The sequence below is a fragment of the Sminthopsis crassicaudata genome, chromosome 4 (genome assembly GCF_048593235.1).
Source record: "Sminthopsis crassicaudata isolate SCR6 chromosome 4, ASM4859323v1, whole genome shotgun sequence".
In the NCBI taxonomy this organism is placed as follows: Eukaryota; Metazoa; Chordata; class Mammalia; order Dasyuromorphia; family Dasyuridae; genus Sminthopsis; species Sminthopsis crassicaudata.
Genome location: NC_133620.1, coordinates 23,167,232 through 23,193,851, shown reverse-complemented (window position 1 = coordinate 23,193,851; position 26,620 = coordinate 23,167,232). Strand labels below are relative to the sequence as shown.

Here is a 26,620-nt window from a genome sequence, read left to right as displayed (position 1 = left end):
AGTGTCTTCCCCTCTGAGCCAGAAATAGCAATGTTTTTGGCATGAAGCATCGAAATGACCTCTGAGGCACAGGGCTCATGTGAAAGTAATATAGTCAGCAAACACTTTTAACATGCCTACTGTGTCCAGGTACTGTGTACGCTCTGGGGCATCAGAACTGTGAAAGACAAGGCCCCGTTCTCAAGGAGCTTCCAGTTGAATGGCTCTAGACATACATTGACATGCATGTTATAAATGCTTAATGTGTTACATGCTACTTACCTGTGAGATTTCCTCCGAGACACTCTGATGTTTAACAATTATGGTGGGGCCTGGACTCCAGTGAAGCTGTGTGGAATTGGGCGAGTCATTTCCCCCATCTGTGGAATGAAAGGGTTAAAGTAGATGGACTCATAAGGTGGTTTCCAAAGCTTAGTGTCTCATGATTTATAGAGACTGAGAAGACCAGGTTTTAGATGCTGGGAAAATGTTTCTTTGAAAGAAGGGAAAAGATCAGGCGTATAATGGAAAGAAAACTATTTGAAATCAGGATTGAGGGAGGCTGCTCTAGGGAAACCCTAAGCTCTGTTTCTACCCCATCTGGGCCTGAGCTGTAATCATCTGTAAAATAGAGATAATACCACTTGCCTCAGGATTGTTGCCAAATACTGTGTATACTTTACAGAGTTATGGAAAGGTAAGCTATTACTATAACGACTACTATTACTGTTTCTCCTTAAGTGGCTTGCTGCTGCGCACAACCCCTCCCCCCAACCTCCTTTAGGAATCCCTGCCTCTAAATCTCAGTTTCCTTATAAAATATGAGAGAGTAATTATTTCCAGTGAAAACTTAAGTAGATCCTTAGCAGGAAAAGATTATCATAACTGAGCAACATCTCCAGTTGGCATCTTCATCTCCCAGGTTCCCTTTTACAATAAGAGTTCACATATATTAATACTTAACATTTGATAAAATGCTTCCGTTATTAAGCTCATTTGGTACATCCCTTACCTGAAATATAAATTGCTTTTACCACATCCCTGACAGCTTCTCTGCCCCGCCTCGTTCCTTGGAGAAGTGACCCAGACTGAGGACATGGTGAAGCTACCCTTAAGAGACAATTAAAGAGAGATAAAACACAGGGGAGGGACCAGGAGTGACTGAAAAATAAGCATAGCTTAGTTTGGGGGACAGAGTTTAAGATTATTTGTGGAAGAAGGGAAAGGCCATTGAAAGACTTATTAGACTAGCAAACTAGTAGTCTGTGGAAGGACTTCTGGAGAACACCTCCCTTATGCAAGGGCCTGTGCTGGACAAAGATTGAATACCTTGCAAAGCATCACGGAAAACCAGAAATGGAGTTTTGGAAGGGACCTCAGTGGCTATCCTATACCAAAGGAATCCCCGATATAAGCTACCTGCCAAGTACTCATTGAGGCTCTGCTTTGAATATTTCCAAATAGGGAAACCATCATCTCCTGAGGCAGGCCCTCCATAACACTTGGGCAACTCTCCCGATTTCCAGTCAAAATCTGAATGAATCACCCCATCACTCCTGCTCCTGCCTTTTTTGGCCACATCCAACAAATTGAATCTCTTTCCCACCTGAGAATCCCTACTTGAAGATAACACTCATCTTATCTCCAGCCCCGCCCCCCAACTCCACCCGTCTTCCTGGGTTACCTTACTTAAATGTTAAGTTGCTCCTCATCTAACAAACATAAGGCCCTTTATTAGCTTGATTGCTCTCCAAATGGACATTTTCTGGTTTGTTGAGGTCTTTGTGAAAATGGAACGTCCAGACTTGAACACAATAATCTGCATGGAGTCTGATTACAGGGACTATCATTATGTTCTTCCTAGAAGTTATGTCCTTAATATAAACAGTCCATCAGATTTTTTGACTGTCACATTGCCCTCTTGATTCATCTTGAAATTGTAATTTAGTAAGACCCCCTAGGTCATCTTCAGACAAATTGATATCTGATCGTTGCATACCCATCTTATATTGAATTTTTTTTCTCCCTGTTTCCAAGTATAATACTTTACATTTATATTCTTTTAGGGGAGATAAAAGTTAAGCAGAAATTATAATTCACTTTTTTGTACTATTCTCAGGTTTACAAATTGCATAGTACAAGTGGTCTTTTGCCCATTTTATAGCTGGGGAAATTGACTTAGGCTATGGGTGAGAAGTAGGAGAATGCTCTTAGAAATGCTGTCTGACCACTGACCATTTATGGGACCCATTAAAGGGCAAGATTCACAGGTTGTCAGAGCTAGAAGGCCCCCCTAGAGATAGAACTTTACTGAGGCCCCTCAGAAGGTCTTGGCTTGTGTTGGAGGTGAAGGGCTCCTCACAGGTCAGGCCTCTAATTATTCTCCCCCAGCTCACTCTGTTTCCTTTCCTTTTCCTTTTTAAAATGATAGACTGATTAATTAGGATTATGTTCGACTTAAAATAATTTGGCAGTCAAAATAGGTAACTATAAAATGCTGTTTATTTAAAATATGGATCCTTTGTAGAAATTATCCAGGAGTCTGTCAGCCTCATGGTACCTATTGTGATAGTGGTCATTTGAGTTCTCCTTTTTGCTGCTGGATGGCTGATCCAATGTATTCATTTTTCCATATCCTTTATTAGTCTCTGGTTGACTCTCCTGCTTTCCCCAACTTCTCATTTTTCTAAATCCCATCTCTAGACTCAAACTTATCCTCTGAGTTTCTGTCAGCAGTTGACATCACATCAACTTTACTCTGATGTTTAGTCTTCTCCCTTAAATCCTTTTTCATCCTTTTCTATCTCAAAGGATTGTTGTGAGGGACAAATGAGAGCACATGTGGAAAATCCTTTCTAAACATGTCTTATCTTTCTTAGTGCTTAGCACACAACTGTGATGCTGCTGCTGCTGCTTCAGTCTCAGAAGATACCGAGGTACGAGGCGGGCGATGTCCTCTTCCTTGCCAAAACTAGATTGTCCACCTCAACATTTCCAAAGGCCCTTTCTATTCCTCAGAAATTTGCACCATCAGTCATTCTTCCCGCACCCTTTCTCTTCAGTTTTTAGTATGTAATGGCTCTTTTTCTATAAATGGGCTTAGATTCTTCCCTCCCATTCTTACCTGCTGTCCCTTCTCCACCATTATGCCAAACTGTTGACCTATATTTTTCCTTATTCAGATTAATTTAGAAAAAAAGGGATAGCTCATTTATTGAGTGTTTTATACACATTATTTCATTCTGCCCTCTAGTCACCCTACAAACTTTTCCTCTTTTATAGCTAGAGGAGTTTGAGGCTCCTATAGAATTTAAGGATTTTGCCTCAGGGTCACAAAGCTAGCTTGTGTTGTTGGCCAGATTATTACCTAACTCTCTCCACATGGAGTTCTACCTGTTTAGGCACATAGCCGTTCAAAAAGTAATCTACACTGCCTACTCACTGTTTATTCAGCTTTACTGAGACTAACTGAAGTTGTTTCTAGTGCTAAGAACACTGTGGTTTTGTACAGTGATATCTTATTTTTTCCCTTTAAGTAATTAAAGTCCCTTTAAGTCCTAATATCAGGATCACTAGGTCAAAGGATATGAGCAACATTATAGTTGAGTGTATATTAAATGAAAGAATATTTGTCAAGAGCTTAATACAATACCTAAGACATAGTAGGTGTTAGAGAAATGCTTCCTTTTCCCTTATCTTGCCACATTATTCTTCAAAAAGATTACACCAATTCATAGCACCACTAGCAGTGTGCCTTTTTGTCTATGGCCTTACAGATAAATTTGCATGTTTTTGATTATCAAAGAATTTGAAGTTTCCAGGAGTTTTTTAATCATTTGTATCACCTTAACTGCCAAATTAAGTGACTTCTTTTCAGGCCTCAGAGATACAGAAAAAAATAAGAATCCTTGAGTGCAATGAATTTACGGTCTGTCCTCAGTTATAAAATGAAAGGATTGGATTCTAATTCTTTAATCTTGTGATACTATGTACATACATAAGTATACACAAGATGATTTTATCAGAATAGGTTTTATGTTAGAGACAAGTAAGGATCTTATGTAAGAGATGTTTGAGCTGAGTTTTAAAGAAAGCTAGAGGATCTGAGAGCAGAGCACTTGCCATGATCATTATCGAACATTGGTGGCTCCCAGGTGAGTGGAAAGAGGGAAAGTTGTAGAGAGAGAATCAGACTGGGTCACAAACTTGGGTGACAAATAGGGAAGAACACAAGAGGACGATGGATTTTGGGGGAAAGAGAATGAGTTTGAGTTTGAAATTCTTCCAAGATATATCTGTGGCCAGTAGTTGTTTTGTGCTTGAGGCTAAAGGATGTTGAGAATAAGACTGGATGGATGCTTGTTTCATGTATGTGTGGTAGTCCTCTGCATAAAGATGATATTTGAACATATTCTTTCTCAGAGTGTAAAGAGAAGAGGGCTTGGAGTTGTGAGATAGATACTTCCCATTAATGGGCATAACAAGGTGGAAAATCTGTCAGAGGCAGCTGAGGAGGAGCCATTAAATATTTGACCTCCTGTGAAAGGACAGTAGCTTGAAGATACAGAAGAGGCAAGTAAAGGCTTATTTTCAGATGAGGAGACTAGGGCACATGTGAAGGTAACAAAGAAGGAATCAGTAAAGAGGGAGATCTCCACTGAAGTTGAGAGGGGGGGGGCAGTTTTCTGGAGGAGACTGGAAAGAGCAAAGAAAGAAGACAGATTTGGTTTTTTCTGGTTTTTAATCTATTTTATCTGCTTCCATTTTATGGGAGAATTCATCTTATTCAACATGTTATGATTTTACCAATTGTATCTTCTTCCATCCTATTTTTTTGCCCTGTTTACACTTTTCTCTTTTCACCCAGTTCCTCCTAACCAGAGTTTTGCTTCTGACCACCACCTTCCTTAATTTACCCTCCCTTTTATCACAAACTCCCCCACCCCCTTTCACTACTTCTTCTCTCCTTTTATCCATCCGTTTCTTCTTTCCCCTTCTTTTCTTTCATTCTCTATTAGGTAAGATAAATGTCTATGTTTGTTATTCTCTCAGCAAAATCCAGTGAGAATAACGTTTGAACTATGCTCATCCCCAACTCCCTTCTTTCCCTGTGTAATAGGTCTTGTGTTTTTTCATGGGTTGTAATTTGCTTCATTTTCCTCTTTCCACCTCTTAATTTCCCCTTTATATCGTCATTTCAAAGTTTATACCCACATACTCTGAACACCTTTTCTAACTGCCCTAATAAAGATACAGTTCTCAGGAATTGCAGTTATCATCTTCCCCAGGTCCTCTATTCCTTTGATGTAGAAGCTGCTAAATCCTGTGTAATTCTGACCGGCTCTTTGGATGTTTGAATTGCTTCTTTTTCACTGCTTGCAGAATTTTGCCCTTGATCTGATAATTCTGGAATTTGGCTGCAATATTCCATGGAGTTTTCATTTTGGGATCTCTTTTAGGAAATAATTGGAGGATTCTTTCAATGACTATTTTACTCTAGTTCTAGGATATCAAGGCAGTTTTCTTTGATAATTTCTTGAAATAAGCTATACGGGCTATCTTTCCTTCCTTCCTTCCTTCCTTCCTTCCTTCCTTCCTTCCTTCCTTCCTTCCTTCCTTCCTTCCTTCCTTCCTTCCTTCCTTCCTTCCTTCCTTCCTTCCTTCCTTCCTTCCTTCCTTCCTTCCTTCCTTCCTTCCTTCCTTCCTTCCTTCCTTCCTTCCTTCCTTCCTTCCTTCCTTCCTTCCTTCCTTCCTTCCTTCCTTCCTTCCTTCCTTCCTTCCTTCCTTCCTTCCTTCCTTCCTTCCTTCCTTCCTTCCTTCCTTCCTTCCTTCCTTCCTTCCTTTCCTTCCTTTCCTTCCTTTCCTTCCTTTCCTTCCTTTCCTTCCTTTCCTTCCTTTCCTTCCTTTCCTTCCTTTCCTTCCTTTCCTTCCTTTCCTTCCTTTCCTTCCTTTCCTTCCTTTCCTTCCTTTCCTTCCTTTCCTTCCTTTCCTTCCTTCCTTCCTTCCTTCCTTTCCTTCCTTCCTTCCTTCCTTCCTTCCTTCTCCTATAACTTTCTGGATCTATTTTCCAGGTTGGTTGTTTTTCCAATAAAAATTTTTGCATTTCCTTCTTTTAATTTTGACAGATTCTTAACATTAGCCTCTACTTTGTTTGATTCTAATTTTTTTTGTCTTTATTTTATTTCTAATTAGTATTTTATTTTTCCAAATACATATAAAGATAGTTTTCAACATTCATTTTTGGACTTTGTGTTCCAAATTTTTCTCCCTCCCTCCTTTATCCTCCAACTCTCCACGACAGCAAGTAATCCAATATAGATTAAACATGTGCAGTCCTTTTAAACATTTTCACATTTGTCATGTTGTGCAAGAAAAATCAAACGAAAAAGGAAAAAAATACGAGAAAGAAAAAGCAAATTTAAAAAGGTGAAAATACTATGCTCCAATCTACATTCTGACAATAGTCCTCCCTGAGTGTGGATGATATTTTCTACCCCAAGTCTATTGGACCAGTTTTAATTTTTAAGGAATGATTTTTCTTCAGTTAGCTTTTGTAACTCCTTTTCCATTTGGCCAAATCCATTTTTTAAGGAATTGTTTTCTTCAAGTTTTGTTTTTCCTTTTCCAAGCTGTTGATTCTTTCTTGCAAATATCTCATTTCTCTTCCTAGTTTTTCTTTTACCTCTCTTATTTGACTTTAAAATTCTTTTTGAGTTCTTCCAAAAAGGCTTTTTGATTTTGAGACCAATTCATATCCAATTTTGAGATTTCCATGTAAGCCTTTTGTCTTCATAGTAACTTTCTATGGTGTTTTTTTTTACCTTTTTTTTTTTTTTTTTTTTTTTTTTTTTGTCTGTTTCATGGTTTTTCATTTGAGCTCTGCCCAAATTACACAGGAGCACTATGCCAGGTTTTGTGTGCTGAGGATCAGGGGCCTGGCCACTGGCTTTCAGCCCTGGGACCTCCGGTGCTGGTGAGTTGCTCACTGCCCTAGGGTAGTTTGGCTTGTTATTTCCTGGTTTCTGGGACTGGAGGTTCTACCATTGGCTTGCTGTGCCACTGGCTTGCTGAGGCAGGATTCAGTGGTCTTAGTTGTTGATCTGTGCTGGGCTGCATTCCCCTTTTATTAAAGTAAAATAGACCTGAAGAACTTTTAAGTTTCTATCTTAAGGTAGAAAACTCTTAACTTTTTATAAGTTCTGTTGCTCCAGAATCTGTTTAGAGGCTGGATTTAATGTTGTTTCTGAGGGAAATTGGGGGGAACTCAGGCAACTTCCTATCTTCTCCCTGCTATCTTGGCTCCCCAATTTTGGCCTTTTCAAAGAAAAGAAACCCCTCATAGTGAGTAGTGTAAAAGAGGAGACATTGGACTTGACGTCAGGATTTTGAGAATCTTATCTCCTTGAACTTTCAGCAACATCATCTCTCTCATTTTTACTCTCTTCCTTTCACTTCTGAAATGTCAATTTCTCTGGTTTTTCTCCTGCTTGGTTCCTTGTTTTTTCAGTTAATCATTGTGCGAGATAGCCTTGACGACAGCTTGTGCACATGTTTGTAAACACAGGAGCCATACAAAATAATTATACTGAATTTTTTGGAGGAGCACTAGCAAGTGAGGGAATTAGGAAGGGAAAGGATTCTTGAGCTTAGACTTGAAGGGAAGCAAGGAATACTAACTAAAGTAAGAAAAGTGAAACCATTCCTGATGTATAAAAGAAAGTCTATGCAAAAGCACAGATGTGGGATGTAGAAAATTCATATAGAACAGTAAACAGGCCAGTTGGGACTGAAAATACAAGAAAGGAAGAGAATGAGGAAGGAATAGCACTTATGTAGTACCTACTATGTGCCTAGGCACTGTGCTAAACGCTTTACAAATAATTATCACATATGTAAAGAGAATTGGTTTGAAAGAAAAGACTTGAATTTGAATCCCAACTCCATTGTTTGCAATCTGTGTGTTCTTGTCTTTTTTTTTCCCCCCTGAGGCTGGGGTTAAGTGACTTGCCCAGGGTCACACAGCTAGGAAGTGTTAAGTGTCTGAGACAAGATTTGAACTCAGGTCCTCCTGAATTCAAGGCTGGTGCTCTATCCACTGCGCTACCTAGCTGCTCCCGACAAAGTCTTTTAAGACTCTTTGGGACTCAGTTTCCTCATCTGTAAAAGGAACAAGATGGATGAGATGAACTCTCGGTAAGGTCCCAAATGACCCTCCCCATCAGCTAAATTAATTGGGACTGGATAATAGAATAGAGATATACACAAGGACTAAGGGGAAAGTTTGGGAAAGAGGCATTAGCTAGTGGCTTGAAAGGGTCTCCAAAGACAATGAGTTTTGAGAAGTGTTTGTGGAGAAGGAAAAGGTCAGTAAGAATAACAGCTTGGTAATTGTCGATGGATTTCTATGCATTAAAGTGTTCAAAATGTTGCTGCTATGTTGCAAACATTATGAAAACATTTCAAATTGTGGGAATGTAACTGTTTTTGATTAAGTATAGCATCCATCTTATTAAAAAAAAAAAAAAGCTTTTACTTGACATTTATTGTTAAAGCATTGTTAAAAAAAAATAATTATCACATTGATTTTTCACAACCCTGGAGTAGGTATGTGCTATTGTTCCCATTTTACAGTTAAGAAACTGAGGCAGACATTAAGTTAAGTGATCTGCCTGGGATCACATAGCTAGTATGTATCTGAGGTCAGAATTGAACTTAAATCTTCCTGATTTTAGACTCCAGTTGAAGGCAGTTTGAAAAGGAAAGGCAGAGCCAGATTATGCAAACATATGCCAGATAGAGAAGTTGCTATTTTGGGGAGCCATTGCCGGCTTCTTGACCAAGGGAGTGATATGGTCAGACCTACATTGAAGGAAAATAATTTTGGCAGCCGTGTAGAAGATGCACTGGATTGGGAGGAGACTTGAGCCAGAGGTGATGAGGGCCGGCTGGAAAGCAGTTGTGGAGAGGTGGAGTTGACAAATCTTGGCAGCTGGCTGGTTGGGGTCTCTGCTCTGTTGGTTCTCATCATTCTGTTCTGTTTTGCTAAGTTTTGGTTCCCCAAGGCTCTGTCCTTGGCCCTCTCTCAAGCTACTTTCTCAATTTCCATGATTATCTCTATGCCTATGACTCAAATCTATGTCTAGCCTCCACTTCTCCCCTGAGCCTCAATTTCTGCTCAGTGTTCCCTAATGCTTTAAATTCAGTACATCCAAAATGGAATTTGTCATGTTGGTCTAAATTTTCCCCTTCTTCTGGCTTCCTTATTCCTATTGATGGTATCCATTTTCCCAGTTAGGCAGAATCACTTTAGATTGGCTCTATTTTCTTACTTATAGCCCCTCTCTCCATCCGGGCAGTTGCTAAGTCTTGCCCACCCCAGGTCTTGCCCATATATATGATTACCCTTCTATTTTGGGTGCTTGACTGTTGTGATTATCTACTTGTTTCATAGTATCTCTGAAGGAAATCATAAGTTCATTTAATATACTCTGTTCTCCTTGAAATCTTAAAGGGCTTAGGGATTTATTCCATGGGAAGTAAAGGGCAGGGTGTCTGACTTCATATCCGATGGTCTGAGCTGTCTTTAACTGGTCTTTCTGCTTCTGTAAAGTCCATCTTCTGCTGCATAAATAATCATCCTAATGTACAAGTAACTCCCTATTCAGAAACCTAGAGTTCTTTCTTTTTTTTTAAGACTAAAACACTATTAGTGAGTTTCTGAACCTGTCATTGTGATTTCTAATTAACCCAAATGTCACCTGACTTTCAAGAAATCTGTAATTGGATTCCAGCCTTTCTTTTCTTTTTTTTCTCACTTTTGCTCACTCCTAACTTGGACTTCTTTCTCTCCTTCTTGATTTTCTTTCCCTTCTTGTCCTGGTCCAAATTTTCAGTCCAAACTGGCCTATGTATTGTTCTACATGAATCTTCTACATCCCATATCTGTATGCACAGGCTTTCTTTTATACCATATCAGGAATGCTCTCACTTTCCTTACTCTGTTAGTCTTTCGTCAAGTCTAAGCTCAAGAATCCTTGTCCCTTCTTTGTCTATCTGCTCTATTTTTTTCTCCCTGCCCTTAGAATTGTAGCCTCATGAAGCCAGATATTCGTTTTTAAATAAAGGCACCTCAGGATGCTCACATTTTGTCTTGAGCAAAAGTAGGCACTCACATTGTAATTATTGGCCATCCATCCATTAAAACCATCCATTAAAATATAGTTAGTGGGGACTTCCGGCTAAGATGGCGGCGTGGAGGCAGACAGCTGCTTGAGCTCCTCGCTTTCTCTCAGAACTTACTTCATGACAAGCCTCTGACTTAATGCTTGACCCAGAAAGAAATCCACAAATTATCACCAAGAGAAGACATCCTTGAAAGTCACCAGAAAAGGTCTGTGTTTGTTCGGGGGAGGGTCAATCAGACTGGGCGCAGACTGAGGGCAGACAGCCAGAGCAAGACAGGCAGCTCACACAGCTCAGACCGGAGGGGGAGGGGTGTGATCTCTGCAGTTTCTGCGAAAGGGCTTTTGCCCCAGTGTGGATGCTCCGTCTTGGCAGCAAGCCAGGAGCCGCGGAGAGGGTGTAAACACCGGAGGTGAAGATTAAAACCCCAGAAAGCCAGCGTCTCTCAGAGCCCGGCCACCCCCAACCCCCACCTGGACTGACTCGGTGCGTTCTCGGAGCCTCAGAGCGCAGACTCAGTACAGTCATTGCTGTTCTGTTAGTGGCTCTCTGCTGCCCTATCCCCAGTCTGTAGAGGAAGCCCATTAATAACATCCAGCCCTATCCCCCGCAAAACAGACCAATTGCTTCTCTTGTCAGTTTGTTTTCTTTGATTCTGACAAAATGAATAAAAAATTCAAAAGGGCTCTAACCATTGACAGCTTCTGTGTGGAGAGGGAGCAGACTTCAAATGCTGAGGAGACTAGGAACAGAATGTCCCCAGATGTATCCCCTGGGAGGGATATAAGCTGCTCCTCAATACAAAAGAACCTCATAGAGGAAATAAAAAAGGCTCTCACAAGAGAGCTGGAAGAGAAATGGGAAAAGGAAAGGGAAGCTTGGCAAGAGAGCCTGGAGAAGTCATCCCATGCATTCAAAGACAGAATGGATAAAGAAATCAAATCATTGAGAAACAAGATTAGTGAGCTGGAAAAGGTAAACAACTCCAAGGAAAACAGGATTAGTGAGCTGGAAAAGGTAAACAACTCCAAGGAAAACAGGATTAGTGAGCTGGAAAAGGTAAACAACTCCAAGGAAAACAGGATTAGTGAGCTGGAAAAAGAAATCAGCTCTCTAATAAATAAAATGGATAAAATGGAAAAAAATTCCATAGAAGATAAAAACTCAATTGGACAATTACAAAGAGATATAAAAAAAGTGAGTGAAGAAAATACATCATTGAAAATTAGACTGGAACAAGTAGAAATGAATGACTCAAGGAGAAACCAAGAGGGAGTCAAGCAAAACCAGAGAAATGAAACAATTGAAAAGACTGTCAAGTACCTTACCAGAAAGACAACAGACCTGGAAAACAGATCCAGGAGAGACAATTTGAGAATAATCGGACTCCCTGAAAAATGGGAGGAAAAAAAGAGCTTGGACACCATTTTCGAGGAAATTATCAAAGAGAACTGCCCAGACGTTTTGGAAACAGAGGGTAAAATAGACATTGAGAAAATTCATCGATCACCTACTGAAAGGGACCCTAAAATCAAAACGCCAAGAAATATAGTGGCCAAGTTCAAGAACCATCAGACAAAGGAAAAGATATTGGAAGCTGCTAGAAAAAAACAATTCAGATATGGAGGATCCACAATAAGGATAACACAGGATCTAGCAGCGTCCACATTAAAAGAACGCAGGGCCTGGAACATGATATTCCGAAAGGCTAAGGAACTTGGTATGCAGCCAAGAATAACTTACCCAGCAAGAATGAGCATCGTTTTCCAGGGAAGAAGATGGACATTTAACGAAATAAATGAATTCCATCTATTTTTGATGAAAAAACCAGACCTACATAAGAGGTTTGATCTTCAAATACAGAACTCAAGAGACTTCTAAAAAAGGTAAAAAGAAATCTTGAGAACTATACTTTTGTCAAAAAAATATGTAAAGAACATATGTACAATTTGTCTTAGAAAATAGAGGTGGAAAGGAGATTATATCATAAAAAAGTACAAAGTGGTGGTACTACATCTCATGAAGAGGCAAAGGTAACCTATTATATCTGAGAGAAAGAAAGGAGGGAGATGAACATAGCGTGTATCAATAGACATATTCGATTTATGGTGAAACTTCTTCCACTTCATTGAAAAGTGAAAGGGAAGGAGTAAGCTAAGGGGAAGGGAATACAGTAATTTCGAGGAAAAGGGGTAAAATAAGGGGAGGATCTTTAAGGTGGGGGAGGGATTCTAAAAAGGGAGGGCTGTAAAAAGCAAGTGGTGTTTACCAGTTTAATACTGGATAGGAGGGTAAAAGGGAAGGAAAGGGGAAAAGCATAAGCAGGGGTTAATAGGATGGCAAGCAATATAGAATTAGTCCTTCTAATCATAAATGTGAATGGGGCAAACTGCCTCATAAAGAGGAAGCAGTTAGCAGACTGGATTAAAAGTCAGAATCCTACTATATGTTGTTTACAGGAAACACACCTGAAACAGGATGAGACATTCAAACTAAAAGTAAAAGGGTGGAGCAGAATCTATTATGCTTCAGGCAAAACCAAAAAAGCAGGAGTAGCCATCCTCATCTCAGATCAAGCAAAAACAAAAATTGATCTAATTAAAAGAGATAAGGAAGGGCATTATATCCTGCTAAAGGGAAGCATCAATAGTGAAGCAGTATCAATATTAAACATGTATGCACCAAGTGGTGCAGCATCTAAATTCTTAAAAGAGAAATTAAGAGAGCTGCAAGAGGAAATAGATAGCAAAACTATAATAGCGGGAGATCTCAACCTTGCACTCTCAGAATTAGATAAATCAAACCACAAAATAAATAAGAAAGAAGTCAAAGAGGTAAATAGAATACTAGAAAAGTTTGATATGATAGATCTTTGGCGAAAGCTAAATGGAGACAGAAAGGAATATACTTTCTTCTCAGCAGTTCATGGAACCTATACAAAAATTGATCATATACTAGGGCATAAAAACCTCAAAATCAAATGCAGTAAGGCAGAAATAGTAAATGCATCCTTTTCAGACCATAATGCAATCAAAATAACATTTAATAAAAAGCCAGGGGAAAATAGACCAAAAAATAATTGGAAACTAAATAATCTTATACTAAAGAATGATTGGGTAAAACAGCAAATCATAGACATAATTAATAACTTCACCCAAGAAAATGACAATAATGAGACATCATACCAAAATGTGTGGGATACAGCCAAAGCAGTAATTAGGGGAAGTTTTATATCTCTACAGGCCTACCTGCATAAAATAGAGAAAGAGAGGGCCAACGAATTGGGTTTACAACTAAAATTGCTAGAAAAGGAACAAATTAAAAACCCCCAGACAAACACAAAACTTGAAATTCAAAAAATAAAAGGTGAGATTAATAAAATTGAAAGTAAAAAAACTATTGAATTAATTAATAAAACTAAGAGTTGGTTTTATGAAAAAACCAACAAAATAGACAAACCCTTAGTAAACCTGATTAAAAAAAGGAAAGAGAAAAAGCAAATTGATAGTCTTGAAAATGAAAAGGGTGAACTCACCACTAATGAAGAGGAAATTAGAACAATAGTTAGGAGCTACTTTGCTCAACTTTATGCCGATAAATTCGATAACTTAAATGAAATGGAAGAATACCTTCAAAAATATAGCTTGCCCAGATTAACAGAGGAAGAAGTAAGTAGTCTAAATAGTCCCATCTCAGAAAAAGAAATAGACCAAGCTATTAACCAACTTCCTAAGAAAAAGTCCCCAGGACCAGATGGATTTACAGGTGAATTCTACCAAACATTTAAAGAACAACTAACTCCAATGCTATGTAAACTATTTGAAAAAATAGGGATTGAAGGAGTCCTACCAAATTCCTTCTATGACACAGACATGGTACTGATACCTAAACCAGGTAGATCGAAAACTGAGAAAGAAAACTATAGACCAATTTCCTTAATGAATATTGATGCTAAAATCTTAAATAAGATATTAGCAAATAGACTTCAGAAAATCATCCCCAGGATAATACACTATGACCAAGTGGGATTTATACCAGGAATGCAGGGATGGTTTAATATTAGGAAAACTATTAGTATAATTGACCATATTAATAATCAAATTAATAAAAACCATATGATCATCTCAATAGATGCAGAAAAGGCATTTGATAAAATCCAACATCCATTCCTACTAAAAACGCTTGAGAGTATAGGAATAAATGGACTATTCCTTAAAATAATAAGGAGCATATATTTAAAACCTTCAGTAAACATCATATGTAATGGTGATAAACTAGAACCTTTCCCTGTAAGATCAGGAGTGAAACAAGGTTGCCCACTATCACCATTACTATTCAATATAGTACTAGAAACTCTAGCCTTGGCAATAAGAGCCGAGAAAGAGATCCAAGGAATTAGAGTAGGAAATGAAGAAATCAAATTGTCACTTTTTGCAGATGACATGATGGTATACTTAGAGAACCCAAAAGACTCTGCTAAAAAGCTATTAGAAATAATTCAGAATTTTAGCAAAGTCGCAGGATACAAAATAAATCCACATAAATCCTCAGGATTTTTATACATTACCAACACAATCCAACAGCAAGAGATACAAAGAGAAATTCCATTCAAAATAACAGTCGATAGTATCAAATATTTGGGAATATATCTACCAAAGGAGAGTCAGGAATTATATGAGCAAAATTACAAAACACTTGCCACAAAAATAAAGTCAGATTTAAATAATTGGAAAGACATTCAATGTTCTTGGATAGGCCGAGCGAATATAATAAAGATGACAATACTCCCCAAACTAATCTATTTATTTAGTGCTATACCAATCAGACTCCCAAGAAACTATTTTAATGACCTAGAAAAAATAACAACAAAATTCATATGGAAGAATAAAAGGTCGAGAATTGCAAGGGAACTAATGAAAAAAAAGTCAGAGGAAGGTGGTCTAAGTGTACCTGATTTAAAGCTATATTATAAAGCAACAGTCACCAAAACCATTTGGTATTGGCTAAGAAATAGACTAGTTGATCAGTGGCATAGGTTAGGTTCACAGGACAAGATAGTGAATAAAAATAGCAATCTAATCTTTGACAAACCCAAAGATCCCCAATTTTGGGATAAGAATTCATTATTTGACAAAAACTGCTGGGAAAACTGGAAATTAGTATGGCAGAAACTAGGCATGGACCCACATTTAACACCACATACTAAGATTAGATCAAAATGGGTCCAAGATTTAGGCATAAAGAACGAAATCATAAATAAATTGGAGGAACATGGGATGGTTTACCTCTCAGACTTGTGGAGGAGGAAGGAGTTTGTGTCCAAGGGAGAACTAGAGACCATTATTGATCACAAAATAGAACATTTTGATTACACCAAATTAAAAAGTTTCTGCACAAACAAAACTAATGCAAACAAGATTAGAAGGGAAGTAACAAATTGGGAAAAAATTTTTACAGTTAAAGGTTCTGATAAAGGCCTCATCTCCAAAATATACAGAGAATTGACTTTAATTTATAAGAAATCAAGCCATTCTCCAATTGATAAATGGTCAAAGGATATGAACAGACAATTTTCAGATGATGAAATTAAAACTATTTCCACTCATATGAAAGAGTGTTCCAAATCACTATTGATCAGAGAAATGCAAATTAAGACAACTCTGAGGTATCATTACACACCTGTCAGATTGGCTAAAATGACAGGAACAAATAACGATGAATGTTGGAGGGGCTGTGGGAAAACTGGGACACTGATGCATTGTTGGTGGAGTTGTGAAAGAATCCAACCATTCTGGAGAGCAATCTGGAATTATGCCCAAAAAGTTATCAAAATGTGCATACCCTTTGACCCAGCCATACTACTACTGGGCTTATACCCCAAGGAACTACTAGAGAAGGGAAAGGGTCCTGTATGTGCCAAAATGTTTGTGGCAGCCCTTTTCATAGTGGCTAGAAGCTGGAAGATGAATGGATGTCCATCAATTGGAGAATGGTTGGGTAAACTATGGTATATGAATGTTATGGAATATTACTGTTCTATAAGAAATGACCAACAGGAGAAATACAGAGAGGCTTGGAGAGACTTACATCAACTGATGCTGAGTGAAACGAGCAGAACCAGAAGATCATTATACACTTCAACAATGATACTGTACGAGGATGTATGCTGATGGAAGTGGATTTCTTCAACATAGAGAAGAGCTAATCCAATTCCAATTGATTAATGATGGACAGAACCAGCTACATCCAGAAAAGGACTGGGAAATGAATGTAAACTGTTATTTTTACCTTCTGAATCCAATTCTTCCTGTGCAACAAAAAATTCGGTTCTACACACATATATTGTATCTAAATTATACTGTAATATATTTAACATATATAAGACTGCTTGCCATCAGGGGGAGGGGGTTGGGGGAGGAAGGGAAAAAATCTGAATAGAAGTAAGTGCAAGGGATAATGTTGTAAAAAATTACCCATGCATATGTACTGTCAAAAAATGTTATAATTATAAAATAAAATAAAAAATTAAAAAAAAAAAAAAAAAAATCTTCAAAAAAAAAAAAAAAAATATAGTTAGTGGGAAAAAAAGCCCCATAAAAGGCAAAATATTCATAGCCAGAATTGTAAACAGTGCAGGTGCCCATCCATCGAGTATATCAAATATAGAACATGAAAGGAATGATAGAATAGTACTATCAAAAAAATGTAAACAATTCAGAGAAACATAGGAAGAATTCTGTGAACTGATTTTAAAAGAAATTTTTATAGCAAACCATAGTAAATTTTTTGGAATATGGCACTTAGGTAACAAATACATTCTAATGTATGTCTAGATAGATAAATGATTGTCATGGGACAGCGGTCCGAGTTGGGAATAGACTTCTGTTCAGGCCTTTGCAATATCATGATCAGTTTCCAACTCTCCTGGGTTAATATGTAAAACAAATGACATTTCAAGGAGCACACATCCAGAAAAAGTATTTAATGCCTTCAGTCGGGGGGAAAACATCTGCATCTTAGGTTGGCTGAAGGCTTAGTAATTGAAGAAAAGCTTATTTGTTCATTCTACAGACCATTAGCCTTTGAACTTTGTAATAATCCTACAGTGAAAGGGACAAGACAAGGGAAGCTTTTTCAGCTTTATTCTTCCATAGGTGCTTTGTTTTTGTGTACAAAGTACAAGAATAGAGAATACCCTGGGCCAGAGCATAGTCTGATGTAATCTAAATTACTAGAAGATGGAGATTTATATGAACAGATGCTGAATGGAGTGAGCAGAATCATGAGAACATTATACACAGTAACAGCAAGACTATGTGATGATCAATTCTGATGGACGTGGCTCTTTTTTTTTTAATGAAAGTTTTTTATTTTCAAAACATATGTATGGATAATTTTTAAACATTGATCCTCCCAAAAACTTGTGTTCCAAATTTCCCCTTCCTTCCCCTCACTCCCTTGGACATGGCTCTTTTCAACAATGAGGTAATTCAGGGCAGTTCCAAAAATGTCATCTGCAAAAAGAGAATTATGGATACTGAATGTGGATCAAAGCATAGTATGTTCACTTTTTTGTTGTTGAACATTTGCTAGGTTTTTTTGTTCCTTGTATTTTCTCTTGATCTGATTTTTTTGCACAGCATGACAAATATGGAAATATGTTTAGAAGAATTGCAAATGTTTAACCTATATAGGATAGCTTGCTGTCTTGGGAAGGGAGAGGGAGAAAAATTTGGAACACAAGGCTTTGCCAAGATGAATGTTGAAAACTATCTTTGCCTGGAATTGAAAAAATAAGACACTATTTTAAAAAATAAAAAACTGTTCCCAGACAAAGGTGAAGGAAGTACAACATCCAGCTTTTGTTTAAAGAAGGGCTGACTCTATTTCTATCTCTATTCTTCCTTTTCCTTCTCTCTCTCTTTTCCATCCCCCTTCCCTCTCTTACACTCTCTCCCTTTTTGGAAAATTCTGATTGCTAGGAAGCAATTCTTCTTCCACCCTTGTTCTGTCCTGGGGCCAAGCAGAACTATTTGAATACCTGTCCTATGGAGGTCAAATGTTATATTCCACATAAAAGATCAGATTCTGTTCTATAGGAGTTCCTTTATTTATTGAAAGGTCTTGAAAACATGAGAGGCAATACATACATACACACACACACATATATATGTGGCTTATTTAGTTTTTAGAAGTTTTATTGAGAGTGGGTTTATATAAATATATATATATACATATATATATATATATATATATATATATGGCTTATTTAGTTTTTTAAAGTTTTATTAATAGTGTTTGGTGTTTTGTTTTGTTTTTTGGTAGTCATTTCCCTAAGGTAGACCTTCCCCCACCAGAACTATCATATATAAGAAAAGAAAATGATTCAGCAGAACCCAAACGTCTTTTGGCAGTGTGTAAAGCATTCTGTACCCATAATCCTCCATCTCTTTACCCAGAGGAACAAGTGTGTTTTGGCATCTGTCTTCTAGGATCAAGACTGGTCAGGCATTGTCATGTAGGAAAAATTTAGTTTCACAAACATTTATTAAGTGCTAACTGTGTGCCAAGGACTAGAAATACAAAGACAAAGCAGTTCCCTATCTCAAGGATTTGTTAGTCTACTCAGGGAATATAATATGGATCAGCACAGAGAAGTAAATGCAAAGTGGGTGCAAAGTTCCACAGTGTGATTTTATTTTATTATTATTTTTTCCATGATGTGATTTTAAGGAGAAGAAACATTTACTGGGAATCAGATAATGTGCATTTTAGGAGATTTTAAAAGTTTTAAACTCAAATGTAATCAATACTTATTGAATGCTTCCTCTTGCAAGGTACTATAGTTTTGGCACTATAGGGAGATAGGTACAAAGACAATTGCAACCTCAAAGCTTATATTTGTAAATATAAAACCTGAATTTACTGCATAGTTGGGGAGAAAGAAAAAAGAATTGATAAATGTCTGTGAAAGTTCATTAATCAGGTGTGTAGGAGGCAGTGCATGGCTTAGGAAGGATTTGTTATTGAAAAATTTTTAGTTTTCCATGCATTTCATTAGAAGATGGGTACACACATTGGTAAGCCTTTCAATGGCCATTTGAGTAGGGAAAGAGCACTGACAATTGGGGATGAGATCCCCTGGCTTCAGAGACTTGGCGGGGGGAGAATTTTGTTTTCCTAAGTAGGGTCATTTAAATCAGAGCCTGCCAACTAACAGTGCTACCAAGGTTGACCAAAACCTTGGTCTGTCCCCCTGTCCCCCTAGGTTTGCCATCTGACAGGAGCATGGCCTCATGGTTTAGCTGAAGAGCCTTGGATTGAGGAGGGGCAGGAGGCCTGCTTGCCACTTCCTTTTTCTGAGTCTTCCTTTCCTCCACAATAGAATATTTTGCTTCAGTACCTCCAGGGTCCATGACTTCAGATTATTATTCTGCTGTACTTTAATAGGTTGTCTTCCTGGGATTGAGAAATTTCTTCTTTCTGTGACTGGGCTGGTGAGGAATGTTGGCAGTTTGGTCCTTGGGAACCTCCGGCTAAAACAGCCCATCCTTAAGCCTTTAGTGGGACTAGCTAAAGCTGGGAGCTTCTGGCTTGGCCTGGAAGAGTCCAAGGACTCTTCCATTCCAGGAAGAAGCCTCAGCCTGTCTCTAAGGGCCTCTCCTCTCCTACCAAAGCTGGGTACCAATGCTGTTACCTTTCTTCATTGGGAAACATTTTGTTTTACCTGAAAGTGCTGCAGAAATGGAAACTATTAGGATCTCAAGTCAAACCGAACAATGGGGAGACAAGTCAAGAGCTCGTGTGTGTCTGAAGTTGGGTCAGCAGTTCTGAGCTGATCTTATTGAAGAGAGCCAGCATAGATGCCATGGAAACAGAGAGCATGGAGATGAGCTTCCTAGATCTGTCCTGATGGCTCTTTGGCCACAGACAGAGCGCTGGCCCTCCCCATTATGAACTATGAGGGGACTGGACTCAGCATCCCTTAGTTGAATTTGAATATAAAATGTTTAGAACTGGGACCCATAAAACTTGGTGCAGAATGTTGGGAAGCATGGAATAGAACAAAGATGGGGCAGAATAGAATAAAATGTAAACTTATTTTCGTATCAGGATTGTCTGAGATTACCATCATGTTATGCTGAATCTTTTAGAAGGAACATTTTGCTGTCGTTGAGCATCAGGGTTTGCTGAAAACAGTTTTTGAAATGACACTAGGTTCTCTCTAAGGTTCTTTTTCACTAACTGTGATTTCTAAGACCCCCCCCTTCCAGCTCTTCTAAGTTAAGATTCTCTTGAAATTAAAATTTCCAACTACTCCTTCTTGTGTTATGAATGGAAGTTAGTGTTCAGTCTTGGTTATTTTACTTGGATTCCATTCTCCTTTAGTTACCCAGAATGTGTGTAGGTGGGACTGTACATATATGCAGATGCTGATTTTTGCTTGTTTGTTTGTATTTTTTGTTTTTCATGGAATATACAGGAGGAAGCATCTCCTTTTTCCTTACTGGATATTTGCTTGAATTTCCTGACCACTCACTTAGAGAAGTTCTGTTCGGAAAGACAAGATGGAACTCTGTGTCTGCAGGAACCGGGCATGTTCCCCCAAGAAGTGGCCGATCGGCTTCTCCAGACGATGGCTTTTCACGGTAAGACAAGCGGCGAACGCACCCACACAGCTCCTAGTTAAAGTTGCCACAGGGAAATTCTGTGGCTCACAGTCAGAGCTACTGGTGTGTTTGGGTGGAATATTGGAGAAGGCGGTGAGTATGGTGGCATAGAAAGGGCGTAAGATTTTGAGTCAGGAGGCTTGGGTTGTTTCTGTCCATTACTACCTGTGGCTCTGGGCAGGACAACCTCCATATGTCTGTTTCCTCATCTGTAAAGTATGGGGGGGGGGGGGGTTAGACTAGACATCTTCTGAGGGACCCCTTCCTTTAAGCTTATGAGCCTGTGATCCGGGGGGCTCAAGAATTCCCATAGTAAGAGCCATTTCTAGCACTTTCTGCATAGTCTGGGGTGTTATCTGGCCATAATAATACTGGATTCAGTTTGGATACTAGAAGGATGCTGACAGATTGGCGCATGCCTTGGGGAGGGGAGAAACCTTGACCATCATGTCAGATAAGTGTTGGGTGGAGACTTTGGGATGCTCACTCTGGAGAAGAGAAAATGGGGTGGGTATGGAATGTGAAGGGCTGGCTTTTGGGTGAAGGATTTTTGTCTATATGGCTTTAGAGGTGAGAATTGGGATTAATTAGAAAGCCAATTTCTGCTTGATGTGTAAGGAGAAACTTGTTTACAATGAGAGCAGCCCCCAAGTGGAATGGCATCTTCCTTGGAGGTCTTCAGGAGGGAGGCTGAGTGAATTGTTCTTGAACAATTCCTGTTCATGTTTGGGTTGTACTGCATAGCTGTTAAGACCCAAATCGGCTTTGTAGCTCAAGAGTTTGTGATTTGAGTCATAAATTGACTAGGGCTCTTGCCAATTTTGGTTTGACTACCGCTCCCTTGACAGGAATAACTTCTTCATTGCACATGGTTTGAAATATGTCTAAAAGTCTGGTGCAAAATACCATGTTTGGAAAGTAGGAGGAAAATGAACACGATTAGAAGAAAACCAACTCCTGCTTTTGATCTTTAAAACTAAAACTATGAAGTCAGACTTTCCCCCAAATCACTTCTAAGTCCTAAGTTAGATCTAATGTCTAACTGCTCCCAGCAAGTTGGTCTCCGAGCCGAGACAGAACACATGCTGACATTTTGAAAGAACTGGTGGATGGCCTTGTCAAGCTGCAGTCAGCAATCTTGGAGAAATAGTGGCAGCTGGGAATGCCATTGCTGCCCCAGGAAAAACCCAGATCCTCCAATTGTTAGTAAAAGGAAAAGGAAAAAATTTAAACTCCATTTCAGAGATTGGTTTGGGGAACTCAGTGGTATGAAGGGCATGGGCCTAGGCCAGACTGACCCTTCTGGTCCTGGCCAGCTCTTGCTTCTTGTTTTCCTGTAACTTCTAGAGGGGGGAACTACGAGGTAGAATTGGACCTTCTTTTGAGTACTCAAAGCTTCATAAGTCTGATGGCTCCTGCCGGAGGTGACACTTTGCTGGTTCTGCCCTTAAGATTCTACAGTTAACGCCACATCAGACGTGAGGCATTAGAGAAGCTCTTGTGCAGAAGGGACTGTTTGTGAGCCCTAAGGAAGGGAGCAGTGATCAATAAAGGCCATTAGGGCTTCATCAAGAAGACATGGGTCATGTTATATTTAACCTATATCAGATTACTTGTTGTCTTAGGGAGGGGAGAGGAAAGGGAAGGGGGGGGGGGGAGAAAAATGTGGAACACAAAGTCTTGCAACAATGAATGTTAACATATTGGATTGCTTGCTGTCTGGGGGAGGGGAGTAGGAAGAAGAAAAAGAAGGAGATTTGAAGTTTTTCAGGGATGAATGTTGAGGGCTTTTTTTGCATGTATTTTGGAAATGGGGAGCTATTACCAAAAATATATAAATTGATAATTACTCCCCCTCCCCAAAAAAATGAATGTTAAAAACTATCTTTGGAGAAAAAAAATATCTTTGCATATATTTGAATAAAGAAAATACTATTGAAAAAATTTTTTAAAGCAATAGGTCATGTCAGACAAATTTCATTTCTTCTTTTGACGGTGTAACTGGATTGGTATGCAGTAGACATACATAGTCTTATATTTTACAAGCATCTGACCGAGTCTTTTGTCTCTTTAATGGAAAAAATTGGGCTGAAAAACGAATTCAGAACTCATTGGATGACTGTGGCCCTAGAGTGATTTTAATGAGTTGATGTCATCTTGGAAGGAGGTCCTCTAAGCACTGGGTCTCATTCTGTGTTATTCAGTATTAAGGTGGAGGTAGCATGATTGTGAAATCTACTGATAACATAAGGCTAGGGAAGGCAGGGGAATGTATTGGACAGCAAGATTCAGAAGTTCCATTTAGCAGTTTCTTATTGAGCACTCAGCATCTACTTTGGCAAGGGACTGTACTCAGGATGTAAAGACAAAAATAAAAAACGATCTCTTCCAAGGAGCTTACATTCTTTGGAGATGAGAAACAGCATGCTAATTTGGGAGGCAGAGAGGGAGGAAGAGGAGGCCCATGGCAGGTATGTGGGCCAGGCTGTGTGAGGTGAACCAATATGCCAATATATCTGGGCTGGGGTCAGGAAGACCTGAGTCTCAGATCCCTCATGACTGTGTGACCCTGCTCAAGTCACTTAACTGCTCAGTGGTAAATTGGGGGTAACAGTACCTGCCTCCCAGGGTTGTTGTGAGGATCAGAGTCAGATAATGTTTGTAAAAAACTTAGCCACGGTGCTTTACTCATAGAAAGTGCTGTGTAAAGGCTTCCTGTTACTGTTATTTATATGTATTGCAGTAGGTCATATTTCTAGGATGCCATAGAGTTTGCAAGGTACAGCTAGATGGTGCAGTGGATAGAGTGCCAGTCCCAGAGCCAGGAAGACTCATCTTCCTGAATTCAAATATGGCCTCAAACACTTAGTGTGGCCCTGGGAAAGCCACTTAACCCTGTTTGCCTCAGTTTCCTCATCTGTAAAGTGGATGGAGAAGGAAATGGCAAATCACATCCCAAATGACATTATCGAGAGTTAGACATGACTGGAAATGACTGAATCACAGTTTACAAAGTAACCCAGTGGTGGGATGGGCAGTGCAAATATTATTGTGCCCATTTTCTAGATGAGGAAGTGGATAAATTGCAAGATAAACTGATGGCCCAAGTCAGGCTGCTAATAAATGAAAGACCTGGGATTCGGTCCTATTTGATCTGGGTCTCATGAGCACAGTGTCAGTGGGTGGAGACTAGGAGCAAGGAGGGAGTGGTTGGCATTTACGTGATATACCCCTCCTCCTTTCCCCTTCTTGGTGTCTCCTAATATCGATAACTTCTAATGATTTCTCTTTCCCTGGTGTTTCCGCTTCTCCATAAGTGTCAGATAGCCGCACATGTGGCCTCCTTTTTTTTTTTTTTTTTTTTAATTATAAATTTTTTTCGACAGTATATATGAATGAGTAATTTATAACATTATCCCTTGTATTCATTTTTCCAAATTATCCCCTCCCTCCCTCTACTCCCTCCCCTAGATGACAGGCAATCCCATACATATCAAATGTGCTACAGTATAACCTAAATACAATATATGTGTGTAAATCCAATTTTCTTGTTGCACGTTAAGTATTGGATTCCGAAGGTGTAAGTAACCTAGGTAGATAGACAATAGTGCATTCAATTTTTACATTGAATTACATTCAATTCCCAGTGTTCCTTCTCTGGGTGTAGTTGTTTCTGTCCATCATTGATCAACTGGAAGTGAGTTGGATCTTCTTTATGTTGAAGATATCCACTTCCATCAGAATACATCCTCATACAGTATTGAAGTGTACAGTGATCTTCTGGTTCTGCTCGTTTCACTCAGCATCAGTTGATGTAAGTCTCTCCAGGCCTCTCTGTATTTCATCCTGTTGGTTATTTCTTACAGAGCAATAATATTCCATAATCTTCATATACCATAATTTACCCAACCATTCTCCAATTGATGGACATCCATTCATCTTCTAGTTTCTAGCCACTACGAAAAGAGCTGCATGTGGCCTCCTCTTAATTTAATTCCAGGCATGTTTACCAATTTCTAAGCAACTTCTGGAGTAATCTTTTGCGTGATTCCTGAGGAATTTTAGTTTTTTACATGCATCTCCAAGCCCCTATTTTTAACCTGTGGATCCTTAAGTGTGTTTTTGTTAAGTCTGTGACTTAATAATTACCCGGAGAGTTTGCCTTCTGAAGTAGGATGAAATCTTCTGAACACTTTTCTTTTTTCCTAGGCCTGCTAAATGATGGAACCGTGGGAATTTTCCGAGGCAACCAAATGCGCTTGAAGCGAGCGTGCATCCGCAAGGCCAAGATCTCCGCTGTGGCTTTTCGGAAAGCCTTTTGCCACCATAAGCTGGTCGAACTTGATGCCACGGGTGTGAATGCTGACATCACCATCACGGACATCATCAGTGGGCTGGGCAGTAACAAATGGATTCAGCAGAATCTGCAGTGCCTGGTGCTGAACTCGCTCACTCTTTCCCTGGAAGATCCTTACGAACGGTGCTTCAGCCAGCTGTCCGGCCTTCGGGCTCTGAGCATTACCAACGTCCTCTTCTACAACGAGGACTTGGCTGACGTGGCCTCCCTGCCGAGGCTGGAGAGCCTGGACATCTCCAACACGTCCGTGACGGACATCACGGCGCTGCTCACCTGTAAAGACAGGCTCAAATCCCTGACCATGCACCACCTAAAGTGCTTGAAGATGACCACCACCCAGATCCTGGACGTGATCAGAGAGCTCAAGCACCTGAACCACCTGGACATTTCGGATGATAAGCAGTTCACCTCTGACATAGCTCTCCGCCTTCTGGAGCAGAAGGATATTCTGCCCAACCTCGTGTCTCTGGACATTTCCGGGAGGAAGCATGTGACCGACAAAGCCGTGGAAGCCTTCATCCAGCAGCGGCCTACCATGCAGTTCGTAGGCTTGTTGGCCACTGACGCCGGCTACTCGGAGTTCCTTACCGGTGAAGGTCATTTGAAGGTTAGCACATTTTACAAAAGTCTTTCCGCTTTACAAAAGTCCTAGTACCATAGTGGTAGAAGTGCCAGTTCTGAGAAGATGAGGGGCTAGCCTTGGAAGTAATATTCAGATCATATGTTATTTTCATTTTTAGTCTGCTTTCTTCAAAACCCTACAAGGAAGATATTACAGAAATTATTGTCTCCTTTAACAGTTAAGGAAACTGAAGCGCCAGGAAATGTGTCAGGCCCTCTGCTCAGTGCCAGGGAGGGCAGCACAAAAGTAGAAGTTCCTCAAGCTTACATATCCATAGGGGAAACCACTCCATTTAGGGGAGTAGTGGCCAGGGAAGCAGATTGTGAAAGTAGCCTATGGCATGGATTGTCTCTGCCAGCAGATATGGCCCAGCCATGGCGTGTGGAGAGAGCCCTGACCTGAGGGCTGGAGAGGCTTTGTGGTTGCTGCTGACACCAGAGCCTCATCATGCCCACAGAGGGACGCTTATAGGTTTCCTCTGGTCAGAATATTTCCTCTTGTTCCATGTGATATGGGCAATCAGCTTCCTGATGTAGCAGGAAGATTTGCACTGAATTGCTAGCAGAGACCCTGCGGTTAATGCCTTGCTGCTCCATGACTTTGAAAGCTCTTTCGGCATTTTGAATTTCAGTCTGGGGATTTGCCCACCTGCTCTATAAAGCCCTTCCAGATCCGTGTTGTGATCCTAGTGCATAACAAAGCCAACCTTGAATGAGACTTATGGTTACAGAGCCAGTGTTCCTTCTACTGTATACCACAAGGTTTGGCAGCTATGACCAGCCTTTCTGCCACAAACCATTTATAAATCCC

At 39.6% G+C, this 26,620-nt stretch overlaps 1 protein-coding gene across 1 annotated transcript in view; it reads left to right on the top strand.

Annotated features, from left to right (window-relative positions):
- LOC141541634 (protein zyg-11 homolog B) overlaps nucleotides 1–26,620 on the top strand; it is a 66,145-nt gene that overhangs the window by 9,860 nt on the left and 29,665 nt on the right. Inside the window, exons 2-3 of the mRNA XM_074265916.1 lie at nucleotides 20,645–20,810; nucleotides 25,041–25,795. Of these exons, the coding sequence (XP_074122017.1) occupies nucleotides 20,645–20,810; nucleotides 25,041–25,795 (921 nt within the window). The remainder of the gene's footprint in view (nucleotides 1–20,644; nucleotides 20,811–25,040; nucleotides 25,796–26,620) is intronic.